The sequence below is a fragment of the Neodiprion pinetum genome, chromosome 4 (assembly GCF_021155775.2).
Source record: "Neodiprion pinetum isolate iyNeoPine1 chromosome 4, iyNeoPine1.2, whole genome shotgun sequence".
In the NCBI taxonomy this organism is placed as follows: Eukaryota; Metazoa; Arthropoda; class Insecta; order Hymenoptera; family Diprionidae; genus Neodiprion; species Neodiprion pinetum.
Window position 1 is genome coordinate 25,508,581 of NC_060235.2, and position 18,190 is coordinate 25,526,770.

At 40.0% G+C, this 18,190-nt stretch overlaps 1 protein-coding gene across 8 annotated transcripts in view; it reads right to left on the reverse strand.

Moving 5' to 3' along the window:
- The window catches only part of pum (pumilio), a 110,660-nt gene that overhangs the window by 34,514 nt on the left and 57,956 nt on the right, over positions 1-18,190 (reverse strand). For 7 of the 8 annotated variants that reach the window (XM_046624188.2, XM_046624186.2, XM_046624184.2 and 4 more), the window contains one exon: positions 15,568-15,949. In XM_046624188.2, coding sequence (XP_046480144.1) covers positions 15,568-15,949 — 382 coding nt within the window. The remainder of the gene's footprint in view (positions 1-15,567; positions 15,950-18,190) is intronic. The other variant, XM_046624185.2, reaches the window with a different exon arrangement.

An 18,190-nucleotide genomic window follows, 5' to 3' on the forward strand; every position in this document is an offset into this window, starting at 1 on the left:
GCCGGGGTTCCGCAACGAGGAGCCAAGAGCGCGCGAGTGCGATACGGGGAAGAGGGAAGAGGGAAGAGGAAAGAGGGAAAAGGATGGAGAGGATGGAAGGTCTTTGCACAGCGACAATGTCGTCGTCGCCCGTGGCCAACCGCGTCGCCTATTGTCTACCGAGGAAGATCATGGAACCTCTAGCCAGCAGAAACACGGCCTCTCTTCTCGCCATCGCCATCGCCATCGCCATCGCCATCCCCCCCCCCATCAAGGAACGAAGGACCTGATTTCGGACATTTCTCATTCCGCGACGACTATACATTCCGACACCACTTTGCCCCCGGGGCCATGCTCTATAAGTCCTTATTGATCGATCCCGACGAGGATCCTTGGTGAATGCTTCAAACAGAGTGCGCCACTGTCTTGATTTATGGTCTTTCCCGCGCGTTTCAAATCAACTATAAACTCGAACTGTCAATGAAACGGTAGATTTTCTCTTTACACTTTTTTTTTTGTATCATTCTAAACTTCTACACATTTTCAAAGGTAATTTATTTCGTTTTCGAGACAAAGTAGTGACATACAAGAATACCTACACGCGCTTACGTTGATTAGCCATATTTTCGTACGAAACGGAATTGAATTGATGTATCGAAAGTCATTAGTCGGAAATATGTGCTTATCAGTCAATATCAAGACTGCATTGACCGAAAAATGGAAAGGGATTTGTGACGCGAATTACTTTCACTTGTCACATTATTTGACAGTTTATTGTGCTGGTACTACGGCCTGATGCTAGGAGTAATTGATTTATTTTTAATCTTCCCAATCATATCGTCGTAAACGTTTTTTGAATTGCTCAATTCAACTCTGACTATACTACTATCGATTTTTTTCCAAGCAGTCAGTCGATCGGTTATGAGGTGTACAAGCAACGGTAGAATGGCGCAACGGTAAAATACCCGGTGAAATCGAGGACAAAAATTACCGTCGTCGAGGTATGTGCATCGCTTTGTTCTGTAGCGCGCCAACGTGGATGTGGTTTATATCATAGACGCATGGCTGGTATATTTTATGCTTATTGTAGAAGTTCATGTGGATTCAACGAGGAAACGCCGAGCATTGTGCCACATTCTGCATACGTTGCAACGGATAAAGAATATTGGTTGTCAGTTAAAAGCACGCTACTAAATAAAGTAACGGTATGCCTCCAGAAACTGTAGGTTCATGATCGGTAGGAGTAATTACATTTAGCGATTCCAATGAATATCCGCAGACTCAATAAGCCCGACTTATTCTTCGTGCATCATCGAATGATGAATGGGTGAGACATCTTTGTTTTCGTTAATATGGGGGGGGGGTCTCTCACAGTTATACCGTCACTTTGAACTTTTGTTTCATTGGCTTCTATACACAAAGTATCAAAAATCACTATCGTATCCCGAAATATCGAATAATAATTACAGAAGAAATCATGTAATCGTTACGATAATAATTAGTGCGTTGAATTTCAAGCACGTCTTCATACGATGGCCTCACGTTTCCAAGCGAATATTATTACCTCAAATTTGAACAACCACTTACAAATTCCTTCACTAAACTGGTTATGAGTACTTGCATAAGAATAATATTTACGTATTATAATATTGTATTACAAACTTGATACCCGTACTTTGATTTGCACATGGAACATGGAAGTGAAGCACATTCTACTTAATTCGGACGAACGCGTCAATTCTTGTACCTATAACTGTTACTTTAATTCATACCGAAAAGACTAGGAAAGAGGAGAAAGTTTTATAAATTTTACTATGGATAACAACTTCAATTCTACACTCTTTCCGATTCACGTCAAGTAGAAAGGAAAGATGAAAACCTTTCCAGCAACTTTCATGACGGTAGACACGAAACCCGGAACATGGTGAATCGTTTGAAGGTAACACAAAATCTAGTCGATCAAAACAAGTACGTCATCATAACAGACGTTTGGCCAAGATTATTAATACATATGTATTTTTTAAATACCACGCATCGTCGTACCTGCCAATTTGATGCGGCCACTAACCGTACATACTTTCAGAGATGAAATGTTGCAAACGCGTAACTGTTCGTCGAAGGTTGTTTTCACAAGGTTTAAAAAGGACTGAATGGATCATTCGAACTGTCAAGTACGTCTTTAGTCATTTCCATCATCTCCTGCGTTCTAAATCTCTATTTTTAAATTCGAATGTAAAGTGATTCGGTATCCCCTGCACCTCTGGAACCAGTCGACTCTGTAATTGTATTTCTACTTTACCTTCGATATTAACCTGAATAAGGGAACATTGTTATTATCAAAGGTCAGGGTCTCACTCTGACCCCAACGAATCATGATTACCTGCCAACGTTACCACTCGTACTACTTTCTGGCTCATTCCCAGTGTTCAGTCTAGGCTTGTTTAGTTTCAGTTTCATTTAGTTCTGCACGACTAATGACGTCACTTCCACATTTGGATTCAGCACTGTGTCCAAGTACTCCTTTGAATATTTCAAATTCAACTACTTGTACATCACAGTTTTTAGTTAGTGATTTGTAAATTCGATGGCAGACGAAGAGAAGACTTTGCGGGAAAATTCCAGAAGCGTCTTTCTTCGGAATCAGATTGACTTTATTTCACGCTACCTTTCATTCACGTCAATAACCATTAAAATTTACAAACAAAGAGGATGAGTGTATAGAAGTGTCGGTTAATTTTTATTTAGACACTGAGAAAAGAATGACCCTAAAGTCGAATGTACCTGAAAAAGAAAAATGAATGAGATACACTAAGACCAAAGGCACCGTGAAACGGGTAAGATCGATGAAAATGTCGACGGACGGCACAAGGGTCATAATTATTACCTATCGTCCAAAGATACGCACGTGGACTTGCTTGACCTTGACAAAGAAAAACTCGTACGAAATTATCGGAGACGGAAGTTCACTATCCGCTTTGTCGACGATATAAGTACGTGCCTAACTATAGCCTATACCAATTTTGTCCCGCATGTCGCGTGTCTCTTTGACATAACTTGAAGTGCGCAAAGAGAGTTTTCCTATTGCTTGGTAAAGTAGAATCCATTCCACGTATCGTAGTTGGATACGGCTTCGTTCCTGGTAGATATACGAATTAGGAAGGGGATTAGAAAATGTCAAGAAGATATTAAAAACCTCGGGGTATATTGTAGGCTGTGATTATTATTGAAACACTCAAAGTAAAGAGAGAAGAGAGAGAAAAAAAAAAAAAAAGAATGAAAGAAAAGTAGTAAAAAAAGAAGAAGCACTAGGAGAATGAATCCGCGAAGCAGTGTCGCAGGGGGTGAAATTACACTCCCCGTTACAGGCGACGAGGGCTTGAATATAAGAAGAGAAAAGGGAAGGGGTGGCGGGAGACAGGAGAGAAAAAAGAAGAATGAGAACCTTCGCTACTTTCCGAGGGATGAACGGTGCACACGCGACTTGGCGTGTAACACCCGGCCAACCCTTACTCGGAGCACCACACCACGCCTACCAACAGCTAACCAAGGAACTCCTTGTCACGCACAAGTCGGATAAAATTCGAATGAGAATTGCGTTGCCGAATATCGCCATGAGAAATGATCGTATTAATGGTGGCGAAGAATAACTTGACGCCGGATCGAAATTCTTCCAAGGTGGGTTGTTGTCGTCTGAGGGTCTGTCGTAAATCTATCGACTAAATTTCTAATTCCTCAAGTCTCTTCTAATTTGTAATTTTGACTTATTACTGGCTCAAATGGCTCAGAGCGACGTCATCCGATCAAATTTTATTTACCATCGCCGTTGAAAAAGTTTCATCATTGATAATTGAAAGTACAAATAAGGACGTCCATATCTACTCTGTGTATGATTCAAGGAGAACAGTGTGAACCAACTCGTACGATGGCTTGTTATTTGCTTCGAGTAATTCTCGATGATACAACTCTTTATGGAATTTTTTACTGAAGTGAAAACCAACGAAAGTTTCATCAATTTTACAACTTACAGACTTGCAAAAATAAAACACTGGAAATATATTGATTGAACACAAATTATTTCGCATCTCTTGAAATTTAATGACTGAATATAGAAGTAGTGATATCTGAGCCATATATGATTAAAAGCAGAACTATCAACAAACTCTTAATCACTGAAATTAGTTAACAAGCGGCACCCCTTGAATGCGAACCCAAACTCACTGCAGCCGAACTGCTCAGCTGTGATCCATTGAGAAATTCTTTGATGAATTCTCAAGAGTCGCGTTTCGTCATAGTTTTACTTCAGTAAAATGTTGAAAATAATTTGCGTTGCCGTTACAAGTTTTTATATTAAAATTTGAAAAATGGTAGCAAATTTCATAATTAAAGTGCCAAGAGATTCCAGATGAGAAAATATCAAGATGCTATCGACGCGATTGAAAGTAATTCCAGATTTCAAATATCAGTCCTTACATCTCGAGCACTTTGTCGTGTTAACATGGCAATTCGGTTACATAAAATTAATTGTTTCTATTCAGAATTCGTATTATTTTAAGTTTGAATTACATTTTGATTGACTCTAAATTAAGATCGTACGTTCTTTAGTGTTGTCAATAACTGAATCACATCTTATTTAGATGTCAATACGTTATAAAAATTTAAACATTCAATACGACGTAGATCAGAATCAACCTACCTAACTACCCACGTATTCATTCATTTATTTAACAAATTTAACCCTCAAGTTTCATAACGACGGTTTCTCTTCTCTCGCGTCCGCTTATCAACGTGTAAGTCTAATGTAAGACGCTCGTCGAGTCGCAAATAGAGCTGCAAAGTCAGCGGGAGCAGAGCAGCAACTTCGCGAACCAGCATTCGCTGTGTTAGTTGCACTTGGTCACGATTTTACAGTTTCTTTGTGTTTTCACACTCGAAATTGTGTGACTCAAAGCCGGGTGGCTGAGAGGGCGGAACGAGGTTGGCTGGAGGGGTAAACGGGGCAAGGGCTGAGAAGGGCGGGGGTGGTAGCCTAGATTCGGCTCTGCGGGCGATCCATTTTAATTAGCACCATAACTCGGAACCCCGGAGCGCTGTGCAAGAAAGATGTATGTGTGTATCTGTGCATGTGCGGATGTGTGTATGCGCGGTGGTCTTCTTTTTACACCGCGAGGCACAACGACCCGACGAAATCGGTACGGCTTAGTTTTGGTAGTTAGTAAATATTTAGCGTTCCAAGTATCGGCTATCGCTCTCCGTGCAAGAGTGTATCTCGCCGCCTTCTTCTCTCTTGGTCTCGAAAGTCTCGTCGTCTCGGTATACATACCCGAACAAAATGATAAACAGAAAATAAACAAAACTGCAGGAGAGATCGGGTTGACTGCTGTCTAAATCAACGCCGCGAATCGACGTCGGATTTTCAACACCCTCTCTCTCTCTCTCTCTCTTTCTCTCCTCTATCTCTTCTGCTCCTTAACCGCATGGCCCGCGATACCGCGAGAGCGTAAAATCGACTGCTGTTCGCTTTACCGTGGGATGATGTGTTCGGTGGAGAAGGGGGAAAAAAAAAAATTGCTTCGACTTTTTTATCCGTCTATTTATTTTTACCTTTTTGTTCGTTTTCTTGTCCACCTTCTCTTCCGCTCGTCGTTATTGCCGAGGGGTGCGGAGACGCGAGGCTCGCGCGCCACGAGGTCCGTTACGTAAGAAACCGAAACCCAAAAATATCGCAGGATGAGTGACAAGCCCGGCCGCCCGACTTCTCTTCAGCAAACAGAGAGCTGGCGAGCGAAAGAAAGAGAGGGAGAGAGATAAGAAAAGATAATTACCTATGCGAGAGGTCCGGAGAGCGAGGAAAGATGGGGGCCGAAGGTGTATAATAGCCCTCTTCGAAAATGAGAACCGGACGTTGGCGGAAAAAAGATCATCTTCGAAATCCATGAATGTCAACTGACGAGAAATGATCCGCTATAGATGTGATGTTAGATATATGTCTTGCTTACGGGATTTAAGTACGATAAACGATGTTGAGGAGGAAGATATTCCAGATGTGTTCAGTCATACGATAAAAGTACACAATTTAAGTATTAAAGAGCATCGTGTAACTTAGGGTAAACTTTTGTAGACTTTCACTCAAACTTTGCATTATACTACATCGTTCCGATATAAAAGTTTTGGAAGACTTTGAGGAATGACAGGCGTCAGTGCTCAGTCAAGCGATTAGTCAGAAACTTGTGACGCGAGTCAAAGTCATCAATATGATCAGAACTTCAAAGATCATGAGATTAACTAAAGTTTATATGTATCACGAGAGTGCAATAAAAATAAATATTTCAAGATTATTAAACGCGTGAGTTTTGATCGACCGGCAGTGGCGTTGGACGGTTCAAAATTTTCAGCGGGATGCAGTTTCTGAAAAGCTCTAGGCTTTTCTCCTCGAGACTGAGTACAAGAGATTTACTGTGGGAGTAGAATAGTTTGCGGTAAACTTGTCTTCCATGCCCAGTTGTGGAATTGTTCGTCATCTTCCCCCTTTCGAGAATCGTCGAAGCGAGGTAAGGTCTCGGGGCGGTGATACAGATTTTCATCGTACGAAGTCAATGCTCTTTATGCTCAATGGGCATCAAGTCAACAACCCGTGTTGTCGGCTGGTGGTGCAGCTTTACTTCGAGTTCGCAACACGCCGTTGACCGAGAAAGAAGGTTTCAGAAAAAGAGTGAGACACGAGTAAGAGAAAAAAGATGCGAAGATAGAAACGGATCGTGGGAGAGAAAGAGAGAGAGAGAGAGAGAGAGAAACGAACCGGAGTCGCTTCATGCGCTGTCGAGCACAAGTCCTCTTCCTTTTCCTCCGTGTTCGTCCGTTCTTTCCGTCTAGCTTCATTCCCTTCTAGTCTTTGCAACAATAATGCAATTTTTGCCACGGAGTGTACACGGGAAACGGAGCCGTCGGCTGGTACGGAGTTTTCTTTCTTATGAAGTCACCGCCGAACGCGAAACCAATCTCGCGATTGGTAATTTCTCTCGGTAAGCGTCCGGGAGAGAGCGAGAGTGATCGGGAATAAAGGAAAGAGAGATTTGACTTTACACACCAGCTGACGGGTTTCAACCATATCAGATTTAAAAATCACCGTTTGGGTAAGTTGAGCGAAACGTGTCGATCGTCGAAAGACAGGTTACGAATCAGTTTCAAAGAAAATATGCCAATTTGAACATCTATTGAGCATATGCCATCGACAAGTTGTAAACAATCATTGACGAATAAAATGTGTTTAAAAATTGGCACAAATTCAACATTTGGTCTTCGTAACGATAACACATATTTATCATGGTTGTTTGGACGTCGCGGTGCGTATGTGCGTCACAACAATGGATCAAATTGAACATTGGTATGTGAATTTCAACTCAAAACAAAGTCAATGCCGATCTGGTGTTGACAACGCGAAGCGTCGTCTGATTGCGAGTAACAGGAGTTTGGGAGTACCGTTCTCGGTTCTTTTGTCCCGGAATCGCTGAGTGCTTAGTGACATCTGGTGAATGCCCATCGAACCATTAATTCAAAGAATCATTTGTCACAAATGAAAATCAGTTGAATTTAAGCTACCCTTCAACATTGAAAGTCACTTGAAAAGCAGTCAGAAATTAAACGACTTTAAACGTTAAAGAATTACTTGGAAGTCAGTGGAAGTCAAGCTGCTCCGTCAAAATTGAATAACGACTCGAATTTTGTCTTGTTTGAACGATATGAACAAAAGTCGATGTGAGGTATGAAAAAAAAATTGGTTTATAACCGTTAAATTCATTTCGTAGAATTTATGGGGAACGAAGGTGTAAAACCAACCGAAAATATGAAGAAATCAGCGCTACCGCAATTATTTGCGACAGCAGAGATACGACTGAATCGTGATGAACCGACGAAACCGAAGAGATTCGAGTTTAAATGGATAGATGAGTAGAGGTATATCGCTTGAAGTTCGGTTCCCATGGTTCCCAACAACACATCCATTGAAATTCCATCCGTTCGTCTGACACGAAAAGCCCATACGAACCGCACATACACGAGTCGCACATTCTCCGTCGTGTCTCTTTCTCTGCCAGCGTATCTGTATCGCGAGAGCGAATGCCATTCATTGGTTAGTCGCTATCTCGAGTTCGTTTTTACCGTAAGAACTCGTCCCAGAGTCGCAGCGGCGAACTCTCCTGGACATCGTAACATTCGTAACCGAATGACACAAGAGCATAAATTCGTTCGTCAAGCCGATCTGCTGCACAGGTACGGTAAACGGTACAGGAAAAAAAACCGTGAATGAAGAAAATGAAACGAAGCGGGCGGCTGTACCAAAGTCTTGCGAATTTCTAAACCCGAATGCGCGTAGCTAAGCGCCGTTGATTTGCCATTGGGAAAAACAACGAGCCAGAAAAAGAGAGAAAAAAAAGAAGAAATCACCACTTCAGCATCTCAAAAATCACGTTCCCTCAAGCGTGTATTCGTTTTCATCAACTTCGAACAGCATAAATGGGCTTCTATTTATTTCAAAGCTGCGGTAGATAGGATAAAATTTGATTGAAAAGTTGTTATCACGAATCGAGATATTCGTCAAAATTTAAAAAAAAAAAATCATCTTCACTATTTTCAATTTGAGAATTGAATTGTTGAAAATACGAAACAGCTACAGGATTGTATCGATGAAATTGACCCGATGCTCGAGACTCGAGAAATGTTAAAACCTAGCATTTCTCTGAATAAGAATTGTTTCTGAAATAGACGGACTTGACCTACCTCAACGAGATAGACGGTTTGTTTAGTGTATGCATAACGTCAATTATACGCCATGTATGTATATTTGTGTAAGTTGAGAGTCCTGCGTATAGCCCGGGTTTACGATCGAGGTAATTTCAGCCCTCGAAAATAAGCAGAGTGCAGGAGGTCTTCCGAACCCCGAGAGACGCTATAAATCCACCGACCGGACGAGCGGAAGATGTTTGGAAGCGTCTTGCGGACTGGTTGGAATAATAATAATAACAATAATAATAATAAAAATAATAATAATAATAATAATAAAAAGATACAGCGAAATGACGCGTTCAGTGGAGAGCGATGACATTTCGTAAGAGCAGTTTCCGCCTCCTCCTCAACTGCGACCACTTATGAGCGATGTTTCGCCATTTAATTCAAATGTATTCACGGCCGATTCTACCAGCCGTGAACTTGAACCTGATCTAGTGTGAAATACGCGCCTGTGCATTTCCGGCCAATCTGCTAGCGCCGTCGTTGCCGCCGCGATCTTCGCATCACCCCGAAACTATCCGGAATTTACATGAAATAATGCTTTAACGCTTGCTCATTACCACGTGGTGTTTTGGGTATTCTGGATATTATATTCGTGTACGTAAATACGTTAATAAAATTCTCGCTTCACTCGGTTTTATGGGCTTAGCTCATGCCATCGCGCAATGGAAAAAGCAAAAGTATTTAATTTATGGCTCGCAGACGTTAGACACGTTCTATACACCCGAATTCACACAGTGAAATCGGTACATTTTAGCGCAGAAGAAAATTTCGATCGATTCGTTCTTACGTACTTACAGTACAGACTGTGGATTGTATCAGTTTTACAAATAATAAAAGAAAATAAAAAAAAAAAGAACATAATAATTCTCAGACACGTTACAATTTTGTGAAATCCTACGGGACTTTTAGAATTCACATTGCACGAGCAATTCCTCAGGCAGAAAGTCAGGATTTGTATCTCAGATTTTTCTTCAATTTGTATGTCTATAAGTACAGATTATTTGGTTTAGTTGCAGCAATCCCCACAATTTTTAGGGTATAATTTGACGGTCTCGAACATCCGTACTGTTGAAGCGTTCAAATATGCAAAAGAAGCCAATGTTTTTTGACGAAAAATTGGTCACCCAAGTGGCGTCCGTAAGAAAATAGTCGGAAGCGATTGCTTAGACCTTAGAGTGAAAATTCAACTTTTCATTTTCGGGATGATTACTATAACTTCCCATTCCCCCTTTTTGCTTCGAAAAAAAAAGAAGGAGAAGTTGAAGGGACAAAAAAAAAAAAAAAAATACAAAAAAATAAAATAAAAAGTCAAGTGTATAACAAAATGTGTACATTCACCGACAAGTAAAAGAAAACCTGTGTCTATTATAATCGAAGTGAGTATATAAACGGTCAGAGTCCCTGAGAGCAGCGCTTTTGTTGGATGGTTCGTTCACTCTCCTCGTCTTCGTCGTCGTCGTCTTCGTCGTCGCTGAAGGAATATATGTATAATATACAGTTGTCAAGGTGGCGTCGAGGAAGCAAGGCTCTCCCGTGGCGTGTACACTACAAGTATAGGTGTATATACTATATATATATATATTGCGGTGTTCCATTTTCCGAATAGATTCAAAGCGGTTGACGGTGGAGGAGGAAGGACGAAGAGGGGGAGGAAGGAAGACGGCGAACTGTCACTCGGTGATTTATTTATTTCGGCGCAGATGACGAACATTCACGTTCACCGCGTCGCCGACGACGGAGGGCTTATAATACTTACTACGCTGCTCTAGCACAATTACCCGGTGAACCATCAGCGTCTGCTGCCAGGCAGCCCGGCATCGCGGCAAACCTGGCCAAGGAATTTCATGGCTTGGATAAAAGCAATATTGAAAAATTAAATACGGTTCGAAGCGATGAGAAAAGCGAGAATGCAACGCGGCTAACGATACCTGATGCCTCTGGTATTATAATTACAATTAGGTACAACGCTGGTGCAATACCAACTAGTATGAAATACTAAACACACCAAGTCTACAATCCTAGTACAATACCGAATATACTGATAGCAGAATACCGGAGCATCGAGTATTATTAGCTGCGCTATTTGTCCCGACATTGACACAGTTTCCAATCATATTTGACTATTCAACGACCCTTAAAGATCCCACTCCAGATATATCGAAGAGGACGGAGAACGCAAAGAAAATAAAATAATAATAAAATATTGCGATTGTCAGCTTATCGAGAAATATGCATTTTCATCAAGAAACTCTGTTTTTTTACACTTGTTTGAATTACACTTTAGTAGCAATGCAGAAAAAGTAATACGGGGAAATCGTCTGAGTGTGTTTGTAAGTACAAGTCGAACAGCTTTGGACATGTTTTTCTTCATCGGCTTCGAGAACTTTCGTTTTCAAACAGTTCGAACAGTTTCACACCAATAAACACTGCCAGGCTATTTTGCCTTGTATCTACGAGAGATTTGCATGTCGTGATCATTTCCAGTTGCCAGAAACTTGTTTATTCGATCATCTTCTTCTTTTTAATCGAACACATTGCGATAACGACGTTCAGTCAGCTATTAGACAGAATTTCTGATTATTATACCCCGAATTGATTTCTGCATATTCTACTATTCGGAGAACTAAAAATCTGCGCTCAATGCCCGGCAATTTTCTTCAGTTTACTATTGTAATAAACTGGTAAAGAGAAAGCAGGTGAGAAAATTTTACGTTGCAATTGGCTCTGGCCTACGCTGCCGCGTTGAAACAAACTCATGCCGTTCACGAAAAATTAATCTCATACTCTCTCTCTCTCTCTCTCTCTCTCTCTCTCTCTCTCTCTCTCTTTCTCTGTTTCTTCTACCCGTGTAACGTACACGAGATATTAAATTTTATTTATACACGAGGAGAAGGAAAGAAGTAGAACAAAATTCTGAAGAGATATCGGAAGGTGTTATCCGCACCTTATAACATAGCAAAGTGGCGATAAGTTGAAATATTTCGTCCGACTTTGGCGCTAAAGTCAATCTATAAATAAATAATAAAAATTGGCAACCATCCCAACGATCAAGAGTCGCGACAACAATATTCTACGAGAGGATAAAAATAAAACCTCCGTGGGCGAGAATATGTAATACAATTTGTACGTCTTCAAGCTCTTATGCCCACAGCTCTACTCACCGCCCGCGCCGCTCAAGAAACTCCTCAGAAAAGTTTAGACACGCGATTTTCGATAGGAATGCCGTTTCTCTATTTCTAGCGCGATTTCTTGTAGTTATTCGATCAAAACATTACCGTTAGACTTTCGTAGGATAATCAAGAATTAATGGATACGAGTAAATAATAATTAACGCGTTGACGCGTCTCGAAATTGAAAATTCAAATTGAAAAATTGCAAAACGTCAACACGTGCACAATTAACAGCGTGGCACATTGTCAAACACGTAAGTTACACAGAGCCAGCCAATATACGGTTTATGAAAGTCTGAGGCAGCTTCCACGTCGAAAAAAATTTAGAAACAGGCGTGACAATTAGGCAAGTAACTTGAAAAACAGTTTAAGAACTTTAAAAAAGGTAAATTATATAAAACTTTTGACAATCTTTTTCCGGCAGGTGTATTTTGAAGTTAACGATAGACGTTTCTACTCCTGAAATTACACCTAACGCCAAATACGATTCTGTAACGTCTTGCACACACAGGAATCTATAACGCGGAGCGTGATTTTACCACTTTCGATTTTCTTTATTTTCGTAACAAAAGGAATACCGGTCTTTCTTGTGACCTCAGAATTGGTATTATGCATTCACAGGCCTGAGATGTCATGAATATTCATTCTTTGAATTATATTTTCTACTTCAAACCGCAACGATGTGAAGATTCTTGACCGCGAAACATCGCGTAATGCATGACAGGATTTTACGTCGGAATTTTGATTTTCTTTTTCTTTCCCCTAAAATATTCTGTCCCGTTGCGAAAAGGCCGGGGAAATACGTGTATGGGGAGGAAGGGTAAAGTCGATTATCCAAACATAATTTTTGTAATATCTCGATAAGATGAATCAATTTTACAATAATATTCCACACCGTATTCTTCTCCGCTTCGAAACAAGTAAACTCTGATGGTTCCTTTCGTTCGAATACTTTTGATAGTGGAAATATATTTGATCGTGAGGTTAATTGATGATGTGATTTCATCCGTTACGAAACCTTCGCCTTTAAAAAAAAGAATCTTTCTTCGTATGAATAATGCAAATTTCAGTGAAATAAATTTTAGGCAAATGTATTCGATTTAACTTGAACCCGGCTAAATCAAGTTTCCACCAAAATTTGTTAATCATAGATGAAAGTTTCTCGATTGGTAATCTAGAGAACCTAAACCAACGATGAACTTTGATCTTCACAATTGAGAAATGTCAACTGTTCAACAAAGTTTGGAGCTAAGCTTGCAGTCGTATTTCTTTTTTAGTTAGTCTATCTCGTTAATTGATAGATTTTTCAGTTAGTCTGAAATACGTTTCTTTTTCCAAAACTAAAATCAAACCGTATAACCGGGTCTGTATATCGGCAATATTCCTCATCGAAAATAGAAAATAATACCGATATTAGGAGTTTTATTTTATTGTCGCATTGAAAAAAGACCAAACGGAATACTTGTGTAGCACTTTTCAATAGCATGCCAAAGAAAAGAAGCCGAACGAGATCGCGAAGCACGTTTCGCTGTGAAAAGGGACGAGCTTTGCGACTCTTGAAGCATACAATGCATGGAATCTAGAATTCGAAGGGACTGTGAGCGGAAACCGAGTGAACCTGGATTATATGGTTTGTTGTTAAAAGAGGGGGCGAGAGGGAGAAAGAAAGAAAGAAAGAAAGAAATAAAGAAAAAGCTTTGAACCTCTCTGACAAGTGCGTTAAAAATAAATTTTTAATAGCCAGGAGAATTTGAAAAATTGAAAACGTCTTTGTTCTCAGATATTACACGATGCCTTTGAATTTTATGCCCCCTTTTTTTCATCGAGATTACTCAGATCGCAGCGTGCGTAAAAGAAGAGTAACTCTCTCTACCAGCGAACGCAGAAACTGTAAGTTGGGTAGCTCATTAGCGCCCGCCCGCACACTTAAAAATAACCCTACCTTCAAATTAACACTAGTAAGAGATTCTTTGCAGCATTTTACTTCACAACCAGCCAGTTCCAGCTTGTTTCAAATATTCATCGACACAATTTCAGCTATTGACTCGAAGTCAAACGTTTCAAGTAAAACAAACTATTTAAGGTATATAAAACATATCGATGTTGTGTAAAGGAATCTGAAATTTAGCTGTAACCTACTGAAAATAAATGCGTATTTTTCCAATTAATTCTCAGATTATTCCTTTTCTTTTCCTCATTTCTTTTGTCGACTTTTTTTAATACGAATACGTGACATTTTCCGTTCATGTACAACAACATCAATTGAGTATTCCGACAGTTCCCTAGGTATAAAACAATTGTAGAGTTAAAAGTTTGAAAAAAATTCAATTAGTTAGAAACGCTATGCGTAAATGGACATTTTTACCAACGGTATATTGTTATTTTACTATAAAAGTAATGTGGCCACTCGAAATTGGCGAAAAGAATTCCTGACCACTTTCCCTGTTGAAGACGTTTGCATGAATTATCAGAAGACGTGATATCTACTTACCGTTACTGATACATACTTGCTCGACATCACATCAAACGCAATTTGTCGGTACACAATTTCACTTGCAAAAACATATATTCGAGTATCATTTAATGCTGCTGCAACATTCATTGATTGAATTCACTGGATACAAAATTTATTACCTGAATAAATATATTCTTTCCACTATATGACATTAAAGTTGACCATTTTTTCGAAATTCAAAATGTCAGCGGTGAAAACCAGTTACTCGTCGACCAATGCATGCGAGTAGTTACGCTGTCTAATCTTTCATCCAAAAAGCATAACCCGAATTACTGGCGAACCGAATTTCAAATAGATATTACACTCCGAATTTTTTCCTATGAATTTTAGACGGAGCAGAATAACCTGACTTAAAAATATCTCGTCATTTGTTGTTTTACATTGATTTTGTTCTCTCCTGAGACCGTATCATGTATTTCGTTCTCCCAAAGTGACATTTATAGTTGACATTTCCACGGTTCTCAGAAACTCCTATTATTATATTATGCCATGCCAAAAATTCAGTAGGTTATTGCGCAAACAGTATTAAAAATGTTGTCAAACTTTGTTGTCGAGCTTTCCAAACTATTCAAATATCGCTGCGTGCATGAATTATGGCAAAAATTTTGATTTTAGATAATTATTGACTGTTATTCGGACTTGATATCCCAATTGTAGTTAGCAAGTCCTGGTTTTTACCCGATTGGTAAGGGTTTAACCGTATCGCAGCAATATTATTGACTGTAAGTTGAAGAGGGGTTACCAAATCACTCGAAACGGGTCATGCGGCGTCAAACTCTCCCGCGTCAAGTGATTAATTAAAGTTATGTAGCTCCGACGGCTCGTAGCAGTAGTCATCGCCATTAGTCTCTCAATGACAAAAGTTCACCAAACCTTTCGGAATGATAACAAATTGACTACATAAACCATTTGAGATCTGCTTGACTCGAAAAACTTCTCACTATCCACATAACCTCTATATACACAAGCCGTTAGTTTGACAGCTGAAACTTAAGGTGGCAAGCCTGTACAACGAAAAAGCTCGCGCATGCGCAGTCGGACGGTAAATCGGGAAAGTGGATAAAGTTCCACCGTTCCCTCACTCTAGATCCTAATTAAAGAATAGCTTAAAAGGCTCACCTGGACGTCAAAATGTGTCGCGGTGTCCTGTGGCTGGGGAGGACCTTGTTGTTGCTGTTGCTGTTGCTGCTGCTGTTGCTGAGGAGGCGGACCCTGTTGAGGCGGTGGACCCTGGGCGCTGAACAATTGAGCGGCGTGAGAATGTGGATGAGGTAAGTGGTGGGCCGGGGGGGCCTGATGATGCTGGAGGTGAGGGGCCGGACCGAAGGCTGTCATGAAGTGTTCCTCGGTACCGACGACGTCGATCCCCTGTTTAAGGAGCACGACGCCTCCAGCCCCCGTCGACACAGCGAGGGTAGCAGATACATTCTTCTGGAAGTCCTCCTCCCCTGGCGAAGGCTGTCTGCTACCCGGCGTGCGACTGTGAACCGAATAAAAATATCTACGGGTTATAGTATCGCGAAATTTATCATTTTCGATTATTCTCTCGTACGTACGGATGTTTGTGGTAATTTGTTAGTGAGCGATTTTGAGTGCGGGTCAAAGTACCGAATATACCAACTTTACGCGTGCTATAAACGCTTCACGGCATATGGCGAAGGTTGGCAACGTTCGCAGTTTTTACCATTCGGGGTTTCTCGACCAATCGGAACTCTGACGGATTCAAGGCTTTGATCATTCGATGCAATGGTCTATCTGAACCTTGACCCGCATCGGTGAATGGAGTGTAAAGAAAGCCGCGTTGCTCTGCGTGCATACCTTTTTTTCTTTCGTTCTATGGAAGATTACGGATTTTACAGACCGAAGTTTCCCGCTTCTCCGGTCATCGTTTCACTCTGGAGAAATGAACCTTACTGACTTTTTATTAACTGCAGAGAACGCTGTCATTTTTTTGTCAGTCTCTTCGTAATCGTCGTCGTAATATACAAAAACAAAAGTCAGATTATTCAGTACGATATTTTGTTCGTAGAGGATAAAGATAGCCGATTTTGACGCGTATTACAAGTGATTGTGCAACAAAATAGTCGAGGAGATGAAATTTAACTGGATAGAAAGAGACCGCCTAGGTACGTGACTGATGATGAAAAATGCTACGAATCTTACGCATCGCGCACCTTCTCTTAGACAGATATCCAAGGCCGCATTCATTTTTACCATTTTTTTTCTTCTCTTGCACTTCTATGCAAAATAGCACCAGTTTTACGACCAAGCAGAGTGCATTGCAATGATTATTGTGCATTCAATTTTGAAGTCAACGGAATTTTGTACGAAAAGGTCAAAATTGGTGACACAGATGAAAGGCTTAAGTTCGAGGTATTTTTAACAAGAAAACACAAATAGATCGTGAGTCAAATTTAAGAGGAAAAAAAGGCCTGCTCGACGGAACCAGAAAAAAACCTGCTTAGTAAAAATTTTCCATCATCTAACACAACTTGTATAAATTGTAATGGATTGTTAATCGATGGGCACAATATCAGCATAATGTAGCTAATTTGTTAATTTTTACATGGTTTAGAATTAATTATACAGGCATATATATTTATTTTTAAACTTACATGATTTAAAATATTATAAAAACATCAGAATTCGAACTTGAAACATTTACTTCTTTATGTGGGTGGAAAGTTGTTAAATGTGATCGAACAACAGCAAGTTTCCACTACGGTAACGCGTACGGTAAAAGAAAACACAAAAGAAAGAAAGAAATAAAATATCTACGTATTAACGTAAGTTTCGAACCGGTTAGCAAACTCGAAGTTAATGAAGCGAGAGAAACCAATTCCCGATGTATTATAAACTAATATACAAGTATTGTTACAGAGGTCGATCGTAGAAGAATTTGAAGTGGCCAAATCGGGTTTCGCATTTGGTGCCGGGAAAGGAACGCATAGCATTGAGGAGCCTCGCGTATATGCAAATCGTAACCGGCCGACAGCCTGCAACTGCCCGCAACTCAAGTGAGAGTAAAACGAGAAACTATACAATATTATTCAACGATGACGACGTTACTTGTCGGATAAAATATCCACTTTTATCTAGGACGCCATATATACGCGTATAATATAAGTGGGTATACGTATACAATACAATATGTATGTATCGCCCGGTAGGTATTTATAATACACGGGTAAGGAAAAATGACGGTTGAATAAATTTTGCGTTCAAGGAAAAAAAAAAAACAAAAAAAAAAAAACAGAGTGACGGTAAAGCGGGAAGAAAAATTCTTTTGAAAATAGCACCGTAAATACGGTGATAATGATAATATTGTAACACGATAACGCACAAAGTGCATGATTAGAGAATTAATCAATAATAACAAGAAAAGAAAAAAGTTTTCTCGTACACGGGTAAAAAGGTGAATTTTTCAATTTCTCTTCCGGAAAACGAAGCAAAGCTTTGCTGGTTTATTTTAAAAATTTCTTTATTTACTTCTAATTGTTCGAACAATTAACCTTAGAGTTTTTATCGAGCCTGACCGCGACGTCATGCAAGGCAACCAGTTAGGTTCGTTAGTTCTTTCACCAGTGTTACAGCTACGCTCGAAGAACACTTTAATTTTCTGGGCTTTGATTACGCGAGACAATTATTTCAGCTTCGCCTGTCTTACAGCATCCTGCGACTTTTTACAACACCTCGTAGCAGTGACGATTTTAAAAACTTTGAAAGCGTGACGTGAGATACT